At 50.6% G+C, this 21,328-nt stretch overlaps 8 protein-coding genes and 1 non-coding gene across 9 annotated transcripts; 4 read left to right on the top strand and 5 right to left on the bottom strand.

The window, feature by feature from the left end:
- Positions 1-1,346: 1,346 nt before the first annotated feature.
- On the bottom strand, positions 1,347-3,768 carry QC763_611180 (uncharacterized protein). The gene is made up of 5 exons (XM_062914943.1): positions 3,616-3,768; positions 3,402-3,564; positions 3,026-3,348; positions 1,584-2,974; positions 1,347-1,523 (listed from the first exon to the last, which is right to left on the bottom strand). Exons 1-4 carry the CDS (start codon positions 3,699-3,701, stop codon positions 1,618-1,620), a joined length of 1,929 nt encoding a protein of 642 aa, XP_062763717.1. The 5' UTR covers positions 3,702-3,768; the 3' UTR covers positions 1,347-1,523; positions 1,584-1,617.
- Positions 1,434-1,515, bottom strand: QC763_0101830. The gene has a single exon. It is a non-coding gene; the product is annotated as a tRNA-Arg (tRNA).
- Positions 3,769-5,832: 2,064 nt separating the features above from the next.
- On the top strand, positions 5,833-8,351 carry QC763_611170 (uncharacterized protein). Its single transcript, XM_062914942.1, has 5 exons — positions 5,833-6,377; positions 6,432-6,657; positions 6,711-6,852; positions 6,902-7,839; positions 7,892-8,351. The coding sequence occupies exons 1-5, from the start codon at positions 6,202-6,204 to the stop codon at positions 8,195-8,197; spliced, it is 1,788 nt and encodes a 595-aa protein (XP_062763716.1). The 5' UTR covers positions 5,833-6,201; the 3' UTR covers positions 8,198-8,351.
- Positions 8,352-8,413: 62 nt separating this feature from the next.
- QC763_611160 (uncharacterized protein) lies at positions 8,414-9,703 on the bottom strand. The gene is made up of 2 exons (XM_062914941.1): positions 8,815-9,703; positions 8,414-8,756 (listed from the first exon to the last, which is right to left on the bottom strand). The coding sequence occupies exons 1-2, from the start codon at positions 9,336-9,338 to the stop codon at positions 8,543-8,545; spliced, it is 738 nt and encodes a 245-aa protein (XP_062763715.1). The 5' UTR covers positions 9,339-9,703; the 3' UTR covers positions 8,414-8,542.
- A 355-nt stretch (positions 9,704-10,058) lies between these two features.
- QC763_611150 (uncharacterized protein) lies at positions 10,059-11,747 on the top strand (the record flags this gene model as incomplete). Its single annotated transcript, XM_062914940.1, has 1 exon — positions 10,059-11,747. One exon carries the CDS (start codon positions 10,059-10,061, stop codon positions 11,745-11,747), a length of 1,689 nt encoding a protein of 562 aa, XP_062763714.1.
- A 1,540-nt stretch (positions 11,748-13,287) lies between these two features.
- Positions 13,288-14,653, top strand: QC763_611140 (uncharacterized protein). Its single transcript, XM_062914939.1, has 3 exons — positions 13,288-14,013; positions 14,073-14,287; positions 14,339-14,653. The coding sequence occupies exons 1-3, from the start codon at positions 13,792-13,794 to the stop codon at positions 14,610-14,612; spliced, it is 711 nt and encodes a 236-aa protein (XP_062763713.1). The 5' UTR covers positions 13,288-13,791; the 3' UTR covers positions 14,613-14,653.
- A 72-nt stretch (positions 14,654-14,725) lies between these two features.
- On the bottom strand, positions 14,726-15,721 carry QC763_611130 (uncharacterized protein; the record flags this gene model as incomplete). The annotated part of the gene is made up of 1 exon (XM_062914938.1): positions 14,726-15,721. One exon carries the CDS (start codon positions 15,719-15,721, stop codon positions 14,726-14,728), a length of 996 nt encoding a protein of 331 aa, XP_062763712.1.
- Positions 15,722-17,490: 1,769 nt separating this feature from the next.
- On the top strand, positions 17,491-18,204 carry QC763_611120 (uncharacterized protein; the record flags this gene model as incomplete). Its single annotated transcript, XM_062914937.1, has 1 exon — positions 17,491-18,204. The coding sequence occupies one exon, from the start codon at positions 17,491-17,493 to the stop codon at positions 18,202-18,204; it is 714 nt and encodes a 237-aa protein (XP_062763711.1).
- A 905-nt stretch (positions 18,205-19,109) lies between these two features.
- QC763_611110 (uncharacterized protein) lies at positions 19,110-21,022 on the bottom strand (the record flags this gene model as incomplete). The annotated part of the gene is made up of 3 exons (XM_062914936.1): positions 19,110-20,014; positions 20,073-20,787; positions 20,858-21,022. 3 exons carry the CDS (start codon positions 21,020-21,022, stop codon positions 19,110-19,112), a joined length of 1,785 nt encoding a protein of 594 aa, XP_062763710.1.
- Between the last annotated feature and the right edge of the window lie 306 nt (positions 21,023-21,328).

Here is a 21,328-nt window from a genome sequence, read left to right as displayed (position 1 = left end):
TTTTATAGTACCTCTAGCGTATATTTTAATAGGAAAAATCTTATCGGATCGTATAACTTACTATTATATTATCCAACTTTACTTTATAATATATACGTATTATTAATATACTTATACTAATCTTTATACCTAATTTAATATCTATAATATATAATTTTATATTACTTATACGATAGTCTACTTAATACTATTCTATATAGGTCGTTTAAACTATTTTAATAATACCTTTAACGTATATTTTAATAGGAAAAATATTATCGGATTATATAAGTTGCTAATATATTACCGAACTTTACTTTACTATCTATATATATTACTAATACCCTTATACCTAGCTTTATATTTATTATATAATATTTTATACTGCTCGTACGATAGTATACCTAACACTATTCTATATAGGTCGTTTAAATTATTTTACTAATACTTTTAGCGTTTATTTTAATAGGAAAAATATTATCGGATCGTATAATTTACTAATATATTACCGAACCTTACTTTACTATATACGTATATTAATAGTACCCTTATACCTAGCTTTATATTTATTATATAGTATTCTATACTACTCGTATAATAGTATATCTAATACTATTCTATATAGGTTGTTAAAAAGATTTTAATAATACCTTTAGTATATATTTTAATAGGAAAAAACTTATCGGATCGTATAACTTACTTTTATATTACCTAACTTTACTTTACTATCTATATATATTATATATATATTTATATTTAGCTTTATATCTATTATATATAATTCTATACTACTCGTATAATAGTATATTTAATACTATTCTATATAGATCGTTTAAACTATTTTAATAATACTTTTAGTATATATTTTAATAGGAAAAACCTTATCGGATTATATAACTTACTTATATATTACTTAACCTCACTTTACTATATACGCGCATTAGTAATACGCTTATACCTAGCTTTATATTTATTATATAGTATTATATATTGCTCGTACGATAGTACATTTAATATCATTCTATGTAGGTCGTTTAGACTATTCTAATAATACTTTACTCGTTTATTTTAATAGGAAAAATATTATCGGATCGTATAACTTACTATTGTATTATCCTACCTTACTTTATAATATATACGTATTATTAATATACTTATACCAATCTTTACATCTAACTTAATATCTATTATATACCATTCCACACCGCTCGTACGACAATATACTATATACCATTCTATATAGCTCATTCAGGCGATTCCAATAATGTTTTTATTTTCTATTTTAATAGGAAAAATCTTATCGGATCGTACAATCGAATTCTTCAACGGATCCTACCCCCTGTTTCCAAAGTGGGACATTTTTTTTGGTGCGCTTTTCAACGGATTATACTACAATCCATCGGAGAATAACTGATAGGAAAAAGTGTCTAATAGCATACAATACTTATATTGGTGGCCTGCTGGCCAAATGGTAAGGCGTCAGATTTCGGTTAAAATTACCTCTGAAGATTGCGTGTTCGAGTCGCGCGTGGGTCGAAACATTACTTTTGCATGAGGGCGAGACAAGCTTATAATTTTTTGACACGGGCAAAATGCTAGCAAACATTGACAAACATATGCCCCTCTTATCCTCCCACCTCAGGCCTTGAGCTGCACCGCGCGCTTCGCCGTGGTCCCAGATCGCGTTGCCTGTCCGTTGAGTGCACTCCTGCATGTGATAGTGCCAGGCCGGTCAACCCGTCTCGAGGAGAAGGACCACAACCCACTGCCGGGAGGAGTTGCCGCCATAGCGCTGGTTGTGGTGCCCCTGTCACCGGGATAAGTTACCTGCATGTTGACCTTCCAGTCAACTAGATACAAACTGCTGCAAGTGACACCGATGGTGCCACTCTGGCCGCTCGTCCAGGTGACGGCATCAACGGACACGATATCCGGCCCAGAGAACACCGAAACGGTGTAGGTGAAGTTACCCGTGGTGTTGTGGTTTGCCGACGAAATGGCGAGCTGGAACACGTACTCGCCGGTGGGTGCAGAGTTGGCAAAGCGGACCGAGATGGACTTGGAGTCAGACGAAGGGGTGAAAGTGACAAGGTTGGACTGGGTTCCAGCAGACTGATCGGTCAACACGGACCAGCTCCAGGTCAGGGTGTCGTTGCTGCCCATGTTGTTGTTGTCCTGGTAGCCGCGAAGGGTAAAGGTGTCATCGTGACGGACATAGAGACGCTTGGTGTGAGGAACGGTGGCAACTTGGCTTCCGGTGGCAGAGATGGGGATCGTGGCATCGATACGGGGGTTGGCTGTCTGTGACTCCCCCTCGCCCGGCTCTCCAGGGGTGACCGGCCCGGCACAAGTCGAAATGTTGAAGACGGTGACGCCGGACTGGGGGAAGGGGTCGAGAGGACCAAAGATGTTGCCATCCTCGTCGGGACCGACACCACGAGTCAGATGGGACATGGCGGCATACTCGTTGATGATGGGCTCGATACCGGGAACGAGGAGCTCAGGTTGAATCCACTCGAGAATGGGAGCGACATACTCGCCCGCTACAATTCCGTTCCTGGTGACCACAGTCCCGCTAGAGGCAACCATGCGGTACTCACGCGTGTAGATGGAAGGGGTGGTCCCGTCGATGCGCGCGATCCACTTGTTGCGTCCACCCTCTTCAGGACGGGCCTGTCCAACACCGATAGATCTGTAGGTTTCATGGCCGGTGCAGGGATCGATATCAATGGCGCTGATGGAGACGGTGACGCTGGGATCACTCGTGTAGCCGATGAACCGTGTTTCGGCCACCTCGGCGTTGGTGTTGGGAGTGTACACGCCAACAAGTGTCTCTTCCACTCTGATGTAAGCTGGGCTGCCTGTGGTGGTGATCTGAACGTTCCAGGCGACAATGTCGAAGCAGATGAGCTGGTTCTGCGCGTTGCGGAAGCCTCTGTACATGATAAAGTCTCCAGGAAGGAAAGGAGCCATGACCAACGGGTCGGGGGCTTGACTGTTTACTTTGGGTTAGTCAACAGACACCTTTGAGCCGATTCGTACTTACAAGATTCTGCGTGGGGTGCCAGCAACAACAGGCCGCTGAGAGGATGGGCAAAGTGTGTCGTTGGACGACCGAGGGACACACATGGGGAAGCCAGAGAATGAGCTGACGCTAGGGCTCTTGTCATCGGCCACCATAAAGGGGGAGGAATAGCCGACTGAGAAGACGGCATTGGGGTCATTGATTCGAATGATGGGGCCGTTCAGAATCTTCATGGTGCCGTCGAAGTTGATCTCCTCAATATAGCCCTGGTTGATCTCCATCGCGAACTCCTGAACAATAATCTGGGCTGCGATCGAGACGCCATTCACAATGTTGCCAGCGACCTATTGTTCGGTTAGTATATTCTTGACGGTGTCGGATGATGTGAGAGACACACATTGACCTCGTATCCTATAACGGCAGCCTTTTGAGCTACAAAGTCCTTCCAGGGCACATAGGCCGCTGGAAAGGTAACCAACATGTTCTTGGGAACCTGGACTGTCCATCCATTGACCGAGATGGTTCCTCCAGTGTTGTGGGAATCATCGGTGGCGGTGGCACTTCTCAGGTCAGTGTTCAAGCCTACAAAGCCAACGTTTGGTGTCACTTACTCAACAAGAGCTCCGTCCAGCCACATGGGGATGTCAACCCCCAAGGCCCCGAGGACGAGGCAGAGAAGTGGGAAGAGCACAAGCATGGCTCAAAGTCTGGGCAGTGTATGGTTCAGTGACGAATGGTTTGATGAAACCGGTTGTCCGTGGCTGATTCCAACTGAATTCCCAAGGACAGATTCCTGTGTCTTTATACTTTTGAACATCTCAACATAATCTCGGCAACTCCAACCGGTTCAGTCATTTCACCTTGTACAACTTGTTCATAACTACATGACTATTCATATCGGCTCGACCTTCCAAGGTTGACTCATTGTAGACTACTGGGTAGTAATTCTGAACAGATCCCGAGGTACCTTCCCAATCCGACGATTCGATATTCTGGGCATTGCCGTAGAGATGGCCCCCGAGCTCAAGGGGCGACATAGACATGGTGTTGTTCATGTTGATACCTCGCATCTCATTGCGGAAATGGTGAGCGACTGCGGCCCAGTCGACCCACTGCAGGAGGATGTTGCTCTCGGATGCTTGGCAAGAAGTATTTACAAAGACAATGAAACCTAAGGTTCGAGGATGCTTGGCTGCTTGGTGATGACCAAGAGGTAGGTCTGTCAGTGGGTTTGCATCCCTTAGCTAAAAGCCCCGAACTGACACCCTCTGATACTACCACCGCAGAATAAGCGAGACAGGACAGACAGAGAAAACAACTATACTATACCGGCCATGTCACAAGATCGACCAAACTGCCGAGCCTCAACCACGGTTCGCCACCCGCGGCAGGCCTGGAGCGGGCCTGAGCACTGGGAGCTCCCGAGCTCTCTCAAAATAGATTCACCGTGCTGCTTCCAAAGCACCCAATAGTTCGACTCGCTCGGTTTCATACACCTTTCTAAAGAAACGAGCTCATTTCTTTTTGATGGGAGTTGGACTATCGATTATCATATTGGTTCCAGCAGCAGCAAGTCTACCCGACAGATGTCGCGTATTCCTGCTCCTTTTGTCTGTATGCATCCGCGGAGGATTGTGGGCACCTTTAAAGGTCTTTGACATGTGCAGCTGGCAAGCCATCGAAGTAGGGTGCGGGGAAAGTTCCGTCTGCTCGAGTTCACTCCCAATATGTACAAGGCTTAGCGCGGGAGTAGCCATCACAGACGCCTGTCAATAATTCGGATTTAGGGTAGCATTCGTGGGTCGTGCCGTGCGGAGATGCAACCACGACGCTAACTCCGCCCCCAGCCGAGTTCGCTTGTTGTGTTCGTTTAGAAGTGCCGAACCAGAGCTGCTGCATCGACGGAAACACTCCCTCGTCAGTCAGTCGGGTCAATGTCAATCCGGCAGTGGCAGACGATACAGCGATGAAAACGTCTGACATGATGCAAGCCTTGGGTTGTATGGCGGGAAAGTTGACACGGGCTGACATGGGATGACATGAGATGACATGGGGGTCAAGGTTGTGGACATGGAGAGCTTGGTCCAATCATTTACCCCTTGCCCCTTTTCTCGCCGCAAACATGCACCATTCACGTCGTCCATCGCGCCTCGACAGAAGCTGTAAAGAAGCAAATGGGTGGAAACATGGGCTCGGAATCCGTCGGATAGCATCCTGGACACGATGCCAAGAATACGAGATAGAAAACCAAAAGAGGATAACGCCAGAGCGATCCATGTGCGGGAGTGAGGCGCTAGTAGCGCCATCGGTTCAAGTCAGGAGCTAGTATCCAGCTCTTCGGGGAAACATATGGAAGAAGCCAAGTGCAGAATCGTGCCTGAAGATTCCCTGATCTCGTGGCAAAGTCTAGACCTGAAGCCTAATGCAGGACATTGATGCTGTGATCCCGCCGTGATGCCCGCTGCTAAAGCCTCAATGTATTGAACGCCAAATATACGGTCGGCCTTGGGGAAACCAAGCCGTCAACGGCCCTTTCGATGTTAGTGTCTTGACAAAGCTTATCTCGGCTAAGCAAACCACCATTTCTTGGGAAACAAACGGTCAGACTGGGGTAGGAAGATATCGATAACAATGCCTCTCTCTCTCAACCACCACGTGTGGCTACCACGCCGCGAGGCTCCTGTTGCATGCTCTTGGTGCCAATAATCAAGGGTAAGAATTCCCCTTTTAGCACACACCGAATGCAAAGGAAGAGGCGCTGGTTAGTCACCTGGGGTCACTTTATGACTGATGCATCCACCACAAGGATCTTGGCCAAACACCCCAGCGTGATATTGAAGATGGTGGATGCATCCACGCTTGCACTTTCCTCGGATTTGAGTTCATGAGGTCTACAACTTGACGACTCAAGGAAGTTCTTGCCGTCTTGCCCTGTGCCCACCACCATCACGACCCGATTGACGAGACTATCGGTCCATTAGCACCATCACATTGTGAATGGAGCTGTTCAGAATCCAAATAGTGGCGAGTTGAGCCCAAGCGGCGCAAGCCGGGCGTCAAAATGATTCACTGCTCCTGGGACTCCACCTCCCGAGTTGCGAGGGTGTCGTGAGGAGGGATAAAAGAACCAGACTTCCTGCGTCTGGGACTCGAAAGATATCTCTCCTCAAGCGGCTTCCTCCCTTCCATCTCCCGCAATGTTGTCCATCCTCACTTCCGCTCTTCTCGCCGTCTCGGCCTCGCCTGTTGTCTTGGGTCGGGCTACGCCTGAGCAAAAGCACAAGCTGGTCGCCAGAAAGGATTGGGAGAGTCCTACCTATCCCTGGCTTTACCAATTTCCTCTGCCTATTCCTCCGGTCAAGACGCCCAAACTGTGAGCTTTTCTCTCATAACCTTTGCTTGACTTGGGGTATTGATTCAATCATAGGACCGTTACCAACCCAGTGACTGGTAACCCCATTCACTATTACGAGGTTTACATCAACCGGTTCACCCAACAAGTGTATCCAAACAAGGGCCCCGCAACTCTTGTTGGCTACGACGGCATCTCTCCCGGTCCGACCTTTATCGTAGAGAGAGGCCATGAGGCTGTTGTGCGCTTCGTCAACAATGCCAGCATCGAAAACTCGGTCCATCTCCACGGGTCATACTCTGTGAGTCTCCTTGTCGTGGCTTTGGTGGCTGGTGACTGACATTTGTCGAATAGCGCGCTCCTTGGGATGGTTGGGCAGAGGATGTGACCATGCCAGGCGAGTTCAAGGACTACTACTATCCCAACCAACAGGCAGCCCGTTTCCTGTGGTACCACGATCACGCATTCATGCACACTGCTGAGAATGCATATTTTGGTACGATGGCCATCCCTGCAGCTTTTTTTTATCCGCTGACACCTACAAGGCCAGGCTGGGGCCTACATCATTCATGATCCTGCCGAGGACGTCCTGAACCTTCCCTCAGGTTACGGTGTTCATGATATTCCTCTGGTGCTCTCTTCCAAGCAGTACAACAACAATGGCAGTCTGTTCACCACCAATGGTGAGACGGACTCGCTCTTTGGCGATGTTATCCACGTCAACGGCCAGCCATGGCCCTATTTCAACGTTGAGCCTCGCAAGTACCGCCTCCGCTTCCTCGACGCTGCCGTCTCCCGCACCTTCAAGCTCTACTTCCAGCGTCAAACCGGCAGTTCAGCCAAGATCCCTTTCCAAGTCATTGCCACAGATGCCGGCTTGATGACCTCACCAGCCACCACAAACGACCTTTACATCAGCATGGGAGAGCGGTACGAGGTTGTCTTTGACTTTTCGCCATTTGCTGGCCAAAACATCACCTTGCGCAACACGGACGACGTGGGCCAGGACGACGATTACCTCCATACCAACAAGGTCATGAGATTCATCGTTGGCAACACCCCAGTGACCGACACCAGCTCCGTTCCCAGCACTCTAGCTACTGTCGACTGGCCCACCCCTGATGGAACCGGTGTGGACAGACACTTTAAGTTTGACCGCTCCAATGGCGAATGGCAGATCAACGGAGTCGTCTTTGCTGATGTCAACAACCGTGTGCTTGCCAATGTTCCCCGCGGCAAGGTTGAAATTTGGGAGCTCGAGAACGGCGGCGGCGGATGGAGCCACCCAATCCACATTCACCTGGTCGACTTCAAAGTCTTGTGGCGTTCGAATGACGATGGCAGACCGGTCTACAACTACGAGGCCCAGGGTTTGAAGGATGTTGTCTGGCTTGCGCCCAACGAGATTGTCAGAGTGGAGGCCCATTATGCCCCATGGGACGGAGTCTACATGTTCCACTGCCACAACCTGATTCACGAGGATGTAAGTATTCTTCTGCCCGTCGCCCTGAGCGCAGAGCTAACCTTGACATTAGCACGACATGATGGCTGCCTTCAACGTCACTGCTCTGACTGACCTAGGTTACAACGAGACCGCGTTCCGTGACCCCATGGAGGCCAGATGGAGAGCCGAGCCGGTCACGGCTGCCAAGTTCACCACGGCTGCCATCACCGAAAAGATTCAGTTCATGGCCAGACTGCAGCCCTACAACAATGTCGAGGAAGTCTTGGAGGTTCTCGACGAGTACTGGGCCACGCACAGCAAGCGTGACGCCCAAGACCCTGCTCCCAAAACAAGAAGAATGAGAATTGAGGGCGGGAAGGTCAAAGAGGTCCGGTGATATAGTAAGGAATGATATTTGGAGTGGGTGCAGCGGTATAGGTACGGGTATGGTTTTGTAACAGTATGTACACATATGGTGGGAGGCAGGGTACATAGCTTTTAGGGTAACGATGCAGTGTCGAGTTTTACGAATCCGTTCAGAGACACATGAGTGGCCAACTTTGGCATCCACCAAGCAGTCACGTCGCCAGGATCAAAGTGATGGAAACCTCGAGCATCATGGAGGCCAAGGCAATGTCATGTTTACTACCCCTAACCCCCTGAGCCATGACACCACAATTTGAGCACCCAACGAGACAGCTTTTGTAGGTATCTGATATATCATGATCATCAAGTCATCAATCTACTCCAATGTCCACAGCTCACCCGTGGCCTGGGCCTCTTTGACGAGCTCGTTGTAAATGGCGAGCTTCTCCTCGTAAATCTTGACCCAATCCTCTTCCTCCTCTCTCTTGCTGGCTCCGCTCCCACCAAACGCTCTAACGGCAGCATGGTAGACATCCGCCAGAGCACGGCAGACGGCACCGTGGCCGTTGGAGCTGCACTGGTAAAGAAGACTGCGACATGGTTAACATCCATTCAATGGGCCCGTAATTCCACAAGACAGGTACATACTCAACCTTGAACTTGTCATCGATCCTCTTGCGGTTGGCATCCGTGAACCGGCTTTGCTTCTTATAGTTTCTGTAACCAAAGTCGTGGCGGTGGCAGGCGGGAGTAAATGGGAAGCCAAACGGGTTGTCGGGGGAGTTTGAGCAGCCATCCGAGCTCCAGTCCAGAGACGCCGGGTTGCGGTTGTTGCGCCTGACGGTGAACTGAGGGAGGGTCAGAGTGAAGATATAGTTGTCGGTCGTGGCAACGGCTGTCTGTCTGGACACGATGCCCGACGATTCGGCCGCGGGCAAGGCCAGGACGGCGGGGAGAAAAGCGAGGAGGGAGAGTTTCATGGCGGCGGCTTTGAGAGGGGGTGAAGAGGATGAGGAGCAATGATGAGGTCTGGACGCCCATGGTATGGCTTTATACTTGATCCCTTTCTTCGTCTCATCCTCACAAGGACAAGGAAACCATCGGCGGTTTCCGACCAACTGCTGGTCGTCGGTCACAAAACGGGGTTCTCGATATGGACGAACCTGCCTCATCCAGCAATGCCAACCGAGTAGGCCATGTATGACAACGGTTCGGGATGCCACGCTGACGATCAACTTTGCCGGATGCGGCAGGCCTGACAGTGCAAGATCATGGTGATGCAAAAAGAAGAGCACGTCAAAAACGTGCGATGATGGCTGGCTGGGTCATCAACACGGCCGAAGCTGGGTTGTGTAGACATTTGCGTCGCAACGAATGGGTCACGTATGCCCGTGTGCGGTTAAACAGCGACCTGGTTGGCTAAGAACAGATTGGCCAAGATGGCGAAGTGGTGATTTCAAAATCTAGCTTACTAGACTAGTTGCTCCGATTCGGGGATGCTTGTGTCCGATGTGACGGCGGACTGACAGTACAGAAGGTTAAAAGTCTGGTTCAAAGCTGGGCTGGGACGGTTGGAAATGGCGGGACACTCTCGTTTCAAACACTTATAATTCCTACGGGTCAAATCCCAACCCCCAACCCGAAACCCCGCACTCGCTTCTCGGCGATCAGGTACCCGCAACCCAAACAAAACACGTGGTGGCGTTTGTTGGCTCTTTGGGTAAAATGACGTTTGAGCCCAAGGTCACCAGTCATCAAACAATCCCCTCCGAACTGTGGCATACAGCGTTGCAAACACTCGCCAAGAGCGGCCAGCATCTTATCAACCAGTCTTGGGCCCAGGCTCAAAACGGCAGGCAGTCCAGGATACCAAGACGCGTGAATCCGCCACGATGGGGCTCCAACCTCCCCCAGATAAGACGGAAGACTACTACGACCTTGGCGACTTTTACATGACCATCACCACCAGAAGCCACGATACACAGATATGGTTCAACCGTGGGCTCGTGTGGTGCTACGGGTTCAACCATGAAGAGGCCGTCAAGTGCTTTGAGCGGGCGGCTCTGACAGACCCCGACTGCGCCATGGCATACTGGGGTCTTGCTTATGCCCTGGGTCCCAACTACAACAAGCCGTGGGCTGCCTTTGATGACGAGGAAGGAAGCCGAAACCTGCGGCGGGCCAGAGAAGCTGTGGTTGCGGCATTGGCAAAGGCGGCGGCGGCGGCGCCGGTGGAGCGAGCACTTGTTGAGGCTCTCCAGCATCGGTACCCACAAGATCGAGGGGAGGCCAAGCAGGGATACGTCTGGAACCACACGTTTGCGCAAGCCATGGAAGTGGCATACAATGCTCACCCAAGCCATCCCGACGTGGCCGCCGTCTATGTCGACGCCTTGTTGAACCTGACACCATGGGACCTCTGGGACTTGCGAACAGGAGCACCGACCAAGGGGGCGAGGACACTGGATGCCAAAGCGGCCTTGGATGACGCCCTCTCCAAGCACCCAAACCACCCTGGAATGCTTCACCTCTACATTCACCTCATGGAGATGTCGGTCCAGCCCGAGCTTGCCCTGAACGCGGCCGACAGACTGTTGGGCATCATCCCCGACTCGGGCCATCTCAACCACATGCCATCTCACATTTACATGCTCTGCGGAGATTACCGTTCCGCGATAACTTCCAACTCGGCGGCTGTGCGGGCGGACCAGAAGTCTGTGCAAAGAGACGGCGCCATCAACTTTTACAGTCTGTACCGCTGCCACGACTTGCATTTTCGGCTTTATGCTGCCATGTTTGCGGGACAGTCCGCAGTGGCTCTAGAAACAGCCCAGTTGCTCGAAGAGGCGATACCGGAAGAGCTTCTGAGAGTGCAATCGCCGCCAATGGCCGACTGGCTGGAGGGATTTCTTGCCATGAGGGTACATGCGCTCGTTAGGTTTGGTAAGTGGCAGGCCATACAGCGTCTCCCTTTACCAAAAGACAAGTCGTTATACTGTTCCACGACGGCCATGATTCTCTACGCAAAGGGTGTGGCTTTCGCCAATACCGGGAGATTCCAAGAGGCCGAGGAAGCGCGAGCTCAGTTCCAGAGTGCTGTCAAGACCGTGCCCGCCTCAAGGACAGTCTTCAACAACCCGTGCCAAGCTATCCTAGCTATTGCCTCTGCCATGTTGGATGGAGAGTTGGAGTATCGTCGGGGAAATATCGAGCTGGGTTTTGAGCATCTGCGCAGGTCTATTGAGCTGGATGATGCTCTGCCGTATGATGAGCCCTGGGGCTGGATGCAGCCGACCCGGCATGCTTATGGGGCTCTGCTGTTGGAGCAGGGAAGAGTAGAAGAGGCCCTTGCGGTGTATGCAGCGGATTTGGGATTCGATGGCACCCTTCCCCGAGCCTTGCAGCACCGAAATAATGTGTGGGCATTGCATGGCTATCACGAATGCCTCACCACGCTCAAGAGGGAAGCCGAGGCCAAGATTGTGTGGCCCCAGTTGCAGATTGCTTTAGCGGTAGCAGATGTTTCCGTCATGGCTTCCTGCTTTTGCCGGAAGATTCCAGGTGGTACCCACAAGCTGTAGACCACTGCCTTGAATTGACTGGATACTCGAGAGACGGCTTCCCCTTTGCCTCATCACTCTGGATTGGATGTGGCATGAGTCGTTGGCATGATAGCCTCTTGTCAATCAGCGATCAAATACACATCCCGATTTTCTGCTCCAAATCCATGCCAAACCAACTCTCCCACACATGCAGCATCATGACTTGGTTATCAACCCTCGATGATGGCCTATAATAACTGGCATTAAAGAAGGGCTTCTAGATATTCCATACGCAAATGACAACAGTTCCTCACGGAGGAAAAGACTTGAAAGTGAAATGGATTAGGTATTCAGATGGTGAGCCCCACTGACCCTGAAACCTCAGGTTAAAAACTCATTGTCCGCACACGACAACACCAAAGGCTTTCGGGCCGGGAATGCTTGCGAGTACAACCTATCGCGGTGGGGTTGTACATATAGAGACAGACTACTATGCACGTTGGCCAGACTCTTGGCGGCACTCCAAACACTGCGCACGTTCTATCCCCCGGCTTTGGCCATTACTGGTAGGCTGATCCCTTGGATTCAGACATACATCCGTTGGTGGGGGTCGTTGCTCCAGTTGTAGTGGTGGTACTTGGCCCGTTTGGCAAGAGTTGATTTGTATTGAGAGATGGGGTGGAAAAGAAAACAGGTCTGCTGAGGAGAAGTGTACCCCTATATGGAAAGCCACCTCGGCCCCCTTCGTAGGTATTTCTCAAGCCACACTGGTCAGCCCCACGGCATGGCTGTCTCTCGAAGGCTCAAATAAAGATAGACATTTGTCCGCCCCAGGGTTCCAACGAGAAGCTGAACGAGTAACGGTCGACGCTCATGCCCATCTCCGGCTGTCGAGATTCTACGCTCGCTTGCTATTACACCATGCACCCCACGATTTGGCGCCGGCGGTCTATCTTGTTCCAAGTAGGAAAACGTAACCCGGTGAAACGATGGCTCAATGCTACCCTCCAGAGCTCCGTCTTTGCAGGTTTTCAGAGAGAAAAGGCTCCACAGCACGGCAAATATCCAGGATTTGGGCAGGTGTCTGCGCCCCGTCGAACACACAACACGTTGCAACACAACTGCAAAGGTAGATGTAATGGACAGTATCTTGACAGTGGTGTACCTATCTGGCTGTCTTGTGGTGCAGCGAGGTCCGAAGACGAATGAAAGTCTGCGGGAGATCGTGTTGGTGTGTTACTCTCGGAGACGGCAAGGAGGGGTTAATGCAGGAACTCGCCTTCAAATATCGACCTGGCTTATGGAAAATTCCTTCAATTTTCAAAAGATCAACACGCTGATCGGCCTCCCAGAGCTACTTGGTACATAGACACTGGGCCGCGGCCGGGTAGAAAGTTGGTTGAGGAACCATGGATTTCCTCTTGCCCAGATGCAAGCTTACTTGTGTCATCGGATAGTTGAAAGCGCATTCCGGTCCAGTTCACCGTCTTGACAAATGAAGCGGGCATCGCGATCAGAGTCCCTCGCTAGCATGGACCGCGAGCTCGACCTCGAGACGGAGAAATTCTCGATTCTATACCTTGGTCATGCTTCACAAAAAGGTCCGTCCGTAAGGGCAAGGGGCGGCGCATCGAGGTGATTTGGGATCAACGCCCGATATAGTGGTGGCAGATGATGACCAGCGGCCACGTTTGTTGAACGAGAAGGGCCGTTCGGTAAGATGCCAAGTTCGGCGATGCTACCTGACTACCTATCTTACCTACGAGGCTTCTCCACCACACTACGACGAAAATGCGGGGAATGCCTGTCTGCCATCTTTTGCGCCCTGAATGGTGGGAACTTCCGATTGTGGAACATACCTCCGAAGACTGAAATTCAAGGTACAGAATCGCCAGGAAACGAGTGTGGTAGCCTCAAGGTCGTGGTGTAGGCGATATGGGAGTGTACCTCGATCACATCTGCCATGTTGTACGGGAGATGATCATGTATAAGAAGACCAGGAACCCGTCGACTTGTTGTCCCGCTTTTTAGCAGCAGGCATCCCTCCATCTACCTACCTTCCCATCAGTCCCATCTCTTCATCATGCGTTTTCTCACCACCATTGTCGCATTCACCGGGTTGGTGACTGCGCTCCCTAGCCGCATTGAAGAGATCAGGTCGCTGGACCTCCTCGAGGACCTCTCAAAGAAGCAAACTCTCGAGACCCGGCAGAGCAGTCAGACCAGAAACGAGCTCCAGACCGGTGGGACTTGCCCTCCGATCATCTTCATCTATGCTCGCGGCTCCACTGAGGGCGGCAACCTTGTAGGCGCCGAATACCTGCTGCAACCTTTGGACACATGCTAACTCGCCACCACCGACAGGGCTCGTTGGGACCGTTGATCGCCGACGTGCTCGAGGCAAACTATGGCGCCAACAATGTCTGGATCCAGGGTGTCGGTGGCAACTACAAGGCCAACTTGCTTGACAACCTGCTTCCGGACGGCACTACAGCAGCGGCCATCGCAGAGATGAAGAACCTCTTTACCCTGGCCAGCACCAGATGCCCATCGGCAAAGATTGTGTCTGGTGGCTACAGGTGAGCAGAAGCAAGTCCACATGTCCATGTATGGCGCTGACATCTCAACAGCCAAGGCGCTGCCCTCACGGCTGCTGCCATCCGTGACAGCACGGCCGCCATCCGGGAAAAGATCAAGGGAGTTGTTCTGTTTGGCTACACCAAGAACCAGCAGAACAATGGTGGGATCCCCAACTATCCTTCCAACCGCCTCACGGTATTCTGTGAGAGTGGAGACTTGGTGTGCTCAGGGACATTGATTGTGACACCTGCGCACGGCGAGTATCAAGACGAGGCTCGCGATCAAGCACCCAAGTTCCTTATTGCTCGCATCAACGCCAGCTGAAGGGATTATGGGATGGGAGGGAGATAGGCTCCCGGTCATGGCTGGATCAGAACTTGGGCTGAATGATGTGATGCGTTATGAAGTTAATCAAACTCATGTTTTTCAATTGGACTCTACGGAAATATGCTGGCCAGTACGTTGCCATAATCCCTATACGATAACCCCATCTTTTCGATATCGTAGTCGTTCCAGTACCCTCCTCCGGCAAGGGTACTTTGTTGATGCCACTGGGTAAGTCGGGTTCGCGCCTGAGCAGCAGTGGCGCCGTAAACCGGTTTGGAGTCATTGATGACCCAGATCAGAGGAACAACCTTCATACCCAAAAATGTCTGCCATCCAGGAGGGTTATTGTATGCCCCGCCGTCGTAGCATTGTAGATACACCCGATCAAGCAGTCTGTCTTGTTCCTTGAGCCCCTGATTAAGTTGATTCTTCACGTTAAGCCAGAACTGGGCGTTCGTATATGGCGCGATGGTGTATTTGTATCCGATCTGGCCCAGCATTCTTCCAAAGGCAACCGAACTGTTGAGATCATAAATGGATTCGTCGTCATTGTTGACGGCATCAAGCGTCCAAGCTTCCTTCAAGGCCTGAAAGTTGCGAAACAAAGGCGTCTCTGGCCCTGGGCCTGGTGTCATTATGAGGTTTCTCACATTCTGGGCGTTCATCGAAATCTCCAGCCTCGTGACGCCGGTTTCCCCCGTTTTCAGCGAGCGCACCTTTTGGGCCAGAGCATCACCCCCAACATAGACCCCGCCAGAAGCAATTCGCACATCTTGACTTTCAGGCGTGTTGGAATAATACATGATGTCGCCATTGCTCAAAATGCCCACGCCAAACATGATGAGAGTATTAAAGCCCGACGTCTTGAGGGCTGTTGTATTGGATTTCATGACATCTTTGAACAGAAAAATGCTTCGAACGCTGGCTGCCAGAACAAGATGCCAGATGATGGGGAGTAGGAACAGGGATCGCATTGTCGGATTTTTTTTTTTGGCATGGTGAGCCGTGGAGTGGGTGATTTGAATTGGTGGGGGGGTGGATGATTGAAAGATATATCGAGAGTTCCAACTGAAAGCAGCTCTGCCGGCTCCGTTGTCCTGCTCCATTGGGACCGGGAAATATTCTATCGTATATTAAAACGAAACTTGAGACGGGGAAATGAAACGTTCGAGATTTGGTTGGAGTGGTGGGTAAATCAGACCTTCGGCAGTTGGTACAAGACATCCATTCAACATGGTTGCTGGGGGATTAATGAGCTTGAAATTTCACAGCCGCCTGGTTTACTGTATGATGGTGTCCCTGCTATCTTCGGTTGGAAGTGACTATTGCTGTGCTAAAGCAACAACAGGTCCAATCGACACCTGCTCGACTGATGAAGGCACCATTGCTTGGTTGACGACCTTTGACTGGTCGATCAAATGATGTAAGCAAAAACCGATCGAGAGAAGAACAGAGCTCCAGCATTGACTAAGGGAGAAGCTCTTGTAGAGGGGGGCGGCATCGCAGAAGTAGGAGCGACGGAAGGAATAGAGATAGAAAGGCAAGAAAAAAGCCCTGCTCTAAAAAACAGGGATCAAACCAGGCGGATTCGACTGGGGTGAGGCTTGTCCCAAGGAGGTCAAAATCATGACTCGGTCGGGGTAGCCTTATGAGGGGTCGGCTTGAAAGGGGTAGGTAGGTTAAAGGAGGACTCGGCCAAGGAGAGCCCCCTAGAGAGGGTCTTGGATGAGGGCAGCATAAAGGGATGCAAACTCAGAAGATATGGAATTGGACGAGCTAAGCACGAACATGAAGGCAGACTTGGGGGGTGCAGACTTGATGGAGGCGGGGTGCTCGGACAATTCGAAGAGGGCTTGGAGAAAGAGGCTTGATGCAGGTGGTTCCAGTTGTGGAAATGAAGTGATAGAGCGAGCGGTGGATGATGAAAGCTGACAGAGATCTGCTACAGCTGGGGTTGCAATGGAGGAGGAGAAGTTGCACGCTAGACTTGGTCATGTATGGACAAGAATCAATATTGATTCCCGTACATGTAGGTATACCACCAATAAAAGACAAAAGATTAACGGGATGGAGCCCCAAATACAAGGTACGTAAGCAGTTATCATTAGGTATCATAACTAGGGGCGGGGGTTGATTTCGAGCGTTGTCGATTGGAAGAAAAGTCCCATGACCATGACGAGGGCGAGTAAGGTTGCTGGGTGGAGAGAGTCCGAGTGGAACATTGAATTGCGAGCAAATAGATGATCTTGCTGGGAAGCATGGCTGGGAAGCTTGGACGCACTGTAGATAAGCAACAGTGAGAAAGAAGTGCAAGCGGGGCTTGGTGCCTGTCACGTCCTAAACAATAGCTGAATGCTACCTACCTACCTATCCTCACTTGCCACCTCCACTGCCGGGTTCTCATGCGAGGCGCCATTCAATAGCACTCTGCAGGGTGACATATCACCATCATACTAAGGGTCTCTGTGCATATGCCTGGATCTTTTCGAAGGGCGATGTCATGAACTTGGGCGCAAATAGACGCACTGCGGGAATTTTGTGTTGATTTCATGTTACCTATTGTAGGCAGAGTGGGTCGTGCGCGTCAGTACGGTGGGTTCGTGTCAGAAGGTGTGGTATATCAAACAGTAAAATCGAGGGGGAAGAATGGTTGTTTTCTCTTGCTATGATAAGGTCCCAAAAACTCCCAATTTAAACCACCCAACGGTGGGTTCATTCCACCTTCCCACAGTAGCTGCTATTCATGTCGGTGCCATCTTCATTCTCTCCTGTGAACTTCATGCTCCCTGATCTTCAAGTCCCGCGACTGATATTGATCATGAATGCTACGTCCATCGGAGTGGCCCCTGAAGGTCATATCTCTGCACCTTTTCCAATGCACTCTCTTATAACCCCCTTAATTGCTGTCCTCATTATACACCGCATTCTTCTGATCATCCAGCGCATCTATTTCCATCCTCTCTCTTCGTTCCCGGGCCCAAAATTGGCAGCTGCAACATCTCTTTACGAAACGTGGCATGCCCTCTTTTCACGGTCACCACTGTCATGGCCTGAACACCAGCGATTTGTGCTGCACCCCAAATATGGCCCTGTTGTGCGCATCCGGCCAAATGCCTTGCACATATCTGATCCCGACGCCTTTCGAGATGTTCACAAGGTCGGCAGCAAGTTCACAAAAGCAAAATACTTTTACGTTCCCTTCCGCCTCTCCAATGCGCTTTTTGGTTCGACGGACCCGGATTTCCACCGAAAAAGACGTTCGCTCATTGCACCCATGTTTGCCAAGGGTGAGGTGATCAAGCTCTACGAGGGCTTGGTAAAAGGCAAGCGGGAGATGATGGTGGGGAACATCAGGTCGTTCCTGGAAAGGGGTTCCAGTGTGGTGAACATGAAGAATGCACTGGCTGGGCTAGTCCTTGATGTCGCGGCAGAGGCCATCTGTCAGACATCCTACGGGTATGTTTGTTTGATCTTGGTTGTTCAAAAGCCTGCCTATGCTTACCGTGCAACAGCTTGTTGGAAACTGACACGCTCGAGGCACACCCCCTTACGAACTCAGTCGACATGCTCGCCCAGTCCTGGACAATAGTCAAGTACTTTCCTCCTGTCGTGCCGATTCTCGAGGTCGTCCCTCAATCCATCATGACAAAGTTGATCCCTGCTGCCACCGGACAAGCCATCATCAGAAACACCACAGCAGTCGAAGTGTTTCGAATTATGAACGAGCAAAAGAGGCCTGCTGAAAAGCCAAGAAGCAAAGAGTCATCAATCATTGCTAGGCTGTTGGATTCCCTGGACCCAAACACTGTCATTGCCGAGGGGTACACAATACTGGGAGCAGCATTGCACACTACACTCTGGTCGCTGACCCGGACTGCGTACTTTCTGGGCGCCTACCCTGCCGTCCAAAACAAATTGTTTTCAGAACTGAAAGCAGCCTTCCCCGACAAGGACTCAGACATCACCAACGCGTCTCTGGAGGCTCTGTCCTATTTTTCTGCTTTTATGAAGGAGTCTTTGCGGCTGGCACATGCAATCCCTGGGGCCATGCCTCGTGACACGCCAGCCCAGGGAGCTGTATTATGTGGATATGACATCCCCGGCGGCACGGTTGTGGAGACAGACAACTATCACGTTCATCACAACGAAAAGATCTTTCCGGATCCGGAAAGGTTCGAACCTGAAAGATGGCTCCCCGGAGGAAGCTCAAGGGGCATGGAAAAGTATTTGGTACCCTTTGGTATGGGCAACATGATGTGTGTTGGTTACACGCTGGCCAATCTGAATCTCAACCATGCTGTTGCGGGCGTGGTGAGAAACTTCAAGCTGGATCTTACAGAGCCTCTCCGGAACCAAGGGTTTCCCTTTGTGATGAATTGGGTTTCTGTGTACCGGGGGCCCTCGCTTGATTTTGTTGTGGATGAGAGGGACAGCTAGGGATGTGCAGTCAGAGGAGCTAGGATACATTGTGTCTTTGTCAACTGGGGCCTGATCTCACATTAGCATCCCCAAAATGTTCATAACAGGCTCCAACACCCACAGCACCAAGCTGATGCACCCGAAGACAGCCATAGGCAAGCCAGAGAGTGTAACATGGCCAAAGAACCCTCCTCTTCGCTCAACCGTGGCCCACAGCTCCTCCACCAAGACGTCCTCTGCACCTTTCCACTTCCATGGGCCCCTCAACCGGAATTTGGTGTTGAAGTTAGCTCCCAAAGCCCATACTAGAGGCAACTTGTACCACCCGCCATTGCGTCTACCCTTTGACGTTTGATATGCCCATCCTCGTGATAAAACCTGGGAGAATCCTGTTGCAGCTCCCATGTCAAGTGCAAGCTGATATGCATAGCTCTCGTGGTCCACTCCGTACTGGATTCGCGATCTGTTGTTCATTTTGAGTTTGTAATGTGGCTCATCCGTGATGCTCAAGGGCCTTGGTACTAATGCAGGGCGCAAAAGGTTGACAACCCAAAGTTGAGCTTGTAGTTCGGACAACGGCGGTATGGCGCCAAAGGATGGGCGGATAAACCCAATAAAAGCAACAGAAGGATTTGTCGACTTCCAGATGGATCGTGTATCAAGGCTTTCTGGCGTAGGGTAATCATCGGATAAGAAAGAAAAAGTCTGTGTGTATCCTGTTGCAAATATCACCACATCAGGCTTGATCCTTTGGCCCTTCAGGCGGTGGAATTCGGGACGGTTGTTGCTCCGAAAATGAACGATGCCTTGTTCGTCAAAGTGGGTAGGCCAGGGTGCCAGGTCAATGTGTCGACCACCAGTCTCTGCTAGTGGCACCTGAATGAGGGAAGACCTGATTCTCTGGACAATGGACAATTCCCGTTCTTGGCGATATGGGGCTGATAGATATGGCATGGCCTTGTTGGATTTGTTGAAAAAAACTAGTAGAAATGTCAGCTTCCGAGCAACGGGATGGAAGAAAAACACAGAGACTTTTACTGGCGTGATACCGCTCATCCGATATCCCCCCTATCCACTGTGCCATTCCATACTTGGAGCCACCAACCAACCAAAGGGTCGATTTGATAAAGATATCATAGTAATGCCACAGCAACATTTGGTCTCTCAGACGGCGGTGGACGTAGGCCGTGTCAAAAAGACTAGCACTGCTGCTGTCGACCGGCACGTTGAGTCTGTTCGGGTCAGGCTTGTTACCAAGAATGGGCAAAATGACAGGATCAGGAATTCTCTTGGGCGCGCACAAAAATCCATCGCGGTGGCTCATCAAGACTCTTTTGATAGGGCTGTGCATGGCGAGGTATCCCAGATCCATGGCCGTCTCGCCACTACCCAAGATAAGCACCGTTTTCCCCAGTCCAAACTGGCTCCTATTCTTGAACTCGGACGAGTGAAAGACTTTTGATACTCGGTCCACGCCGTTGATGTTTGGGATATTCGGAGTAACGTGGAGTCCGGTACAAATGGCCACGGCATCGCATTCATGTTCTGCAGTCTGTGGACCGTCTTGCTGCCGATAAGTAATGATATGGCTCCTGTTCCCGTTTTTGCGGATCGAGACAACGGTAGTCGAAAGTTTGAGGTGCTCCCAAAGCCCAAAGTGTGTGCAGTAAACGTTGAGGTACTCGACATAACGGTCAGTCGAAAGGAAGTCCGGGTCGGAGTCCTGAGGCCTAAAGTCGGAAAATGTCGTAAGCTGTTTCGAAGATACAAGCTACAGTACACTTGGTGAGCCGGTGAGTGATCAAAGCATCCTGCAAACATACCTCTCCATCCTCATATGTGCGATGAGCAAACGTCCCCCCCACCGATGACTCGGACTCGAACAAGATCGGTTCGACAGGGTCACAACCCAGAGAGTCACAAGCTGAGAGCAGATACTTTAGTGTCACTAGACCCGAAGGCCCGGCACCGATGACTGCCACCCGCATATTGTTTCAGAAAAATGGAAACCTGTGCGAGGACCGTGGAGGTGACCAGCCTCTGAGAACTGGAATCTGGAGCTTTCATATATGACCAACCGTTACCTGAATATGTCTAGTCTGTCAGCATCCTCAGAGCCAAGCAGCCAAAAATACTAGCCTGTGACAAATACACTTGCATGCATATATCGGCATGATTGCGACATTGGACACTCGGTTCAATTTGCCAAAGGCTGATCCTTCTCTATCCAGTAGACATTCCCGTTTCGAAACCTCAGCAACTCAAATCCAAACAGGGCAAAATCACCCAACGTG

The sequence above is a fragment of the Podospora pseudopauciseta genome, chromosome 6 (assembly GCF_035222475.1).
Source record: "Podospora pseudopauciseta strain CBS 411.78 chromosome 6, whole genome shotgun sequence".
NCBI classification, from domain to species: domain Eukaryota; kingdom Fungi; phylum Ascomycota; class Sordariomycetes; order Sordariales; family Podosporaceae; genus Podospora; species Podospora pseudopauciseta.
Note: the sequence above shows the minus strand (reverse complement) of the source record. Positions and strands in the feature narration are given on the sequence as shown.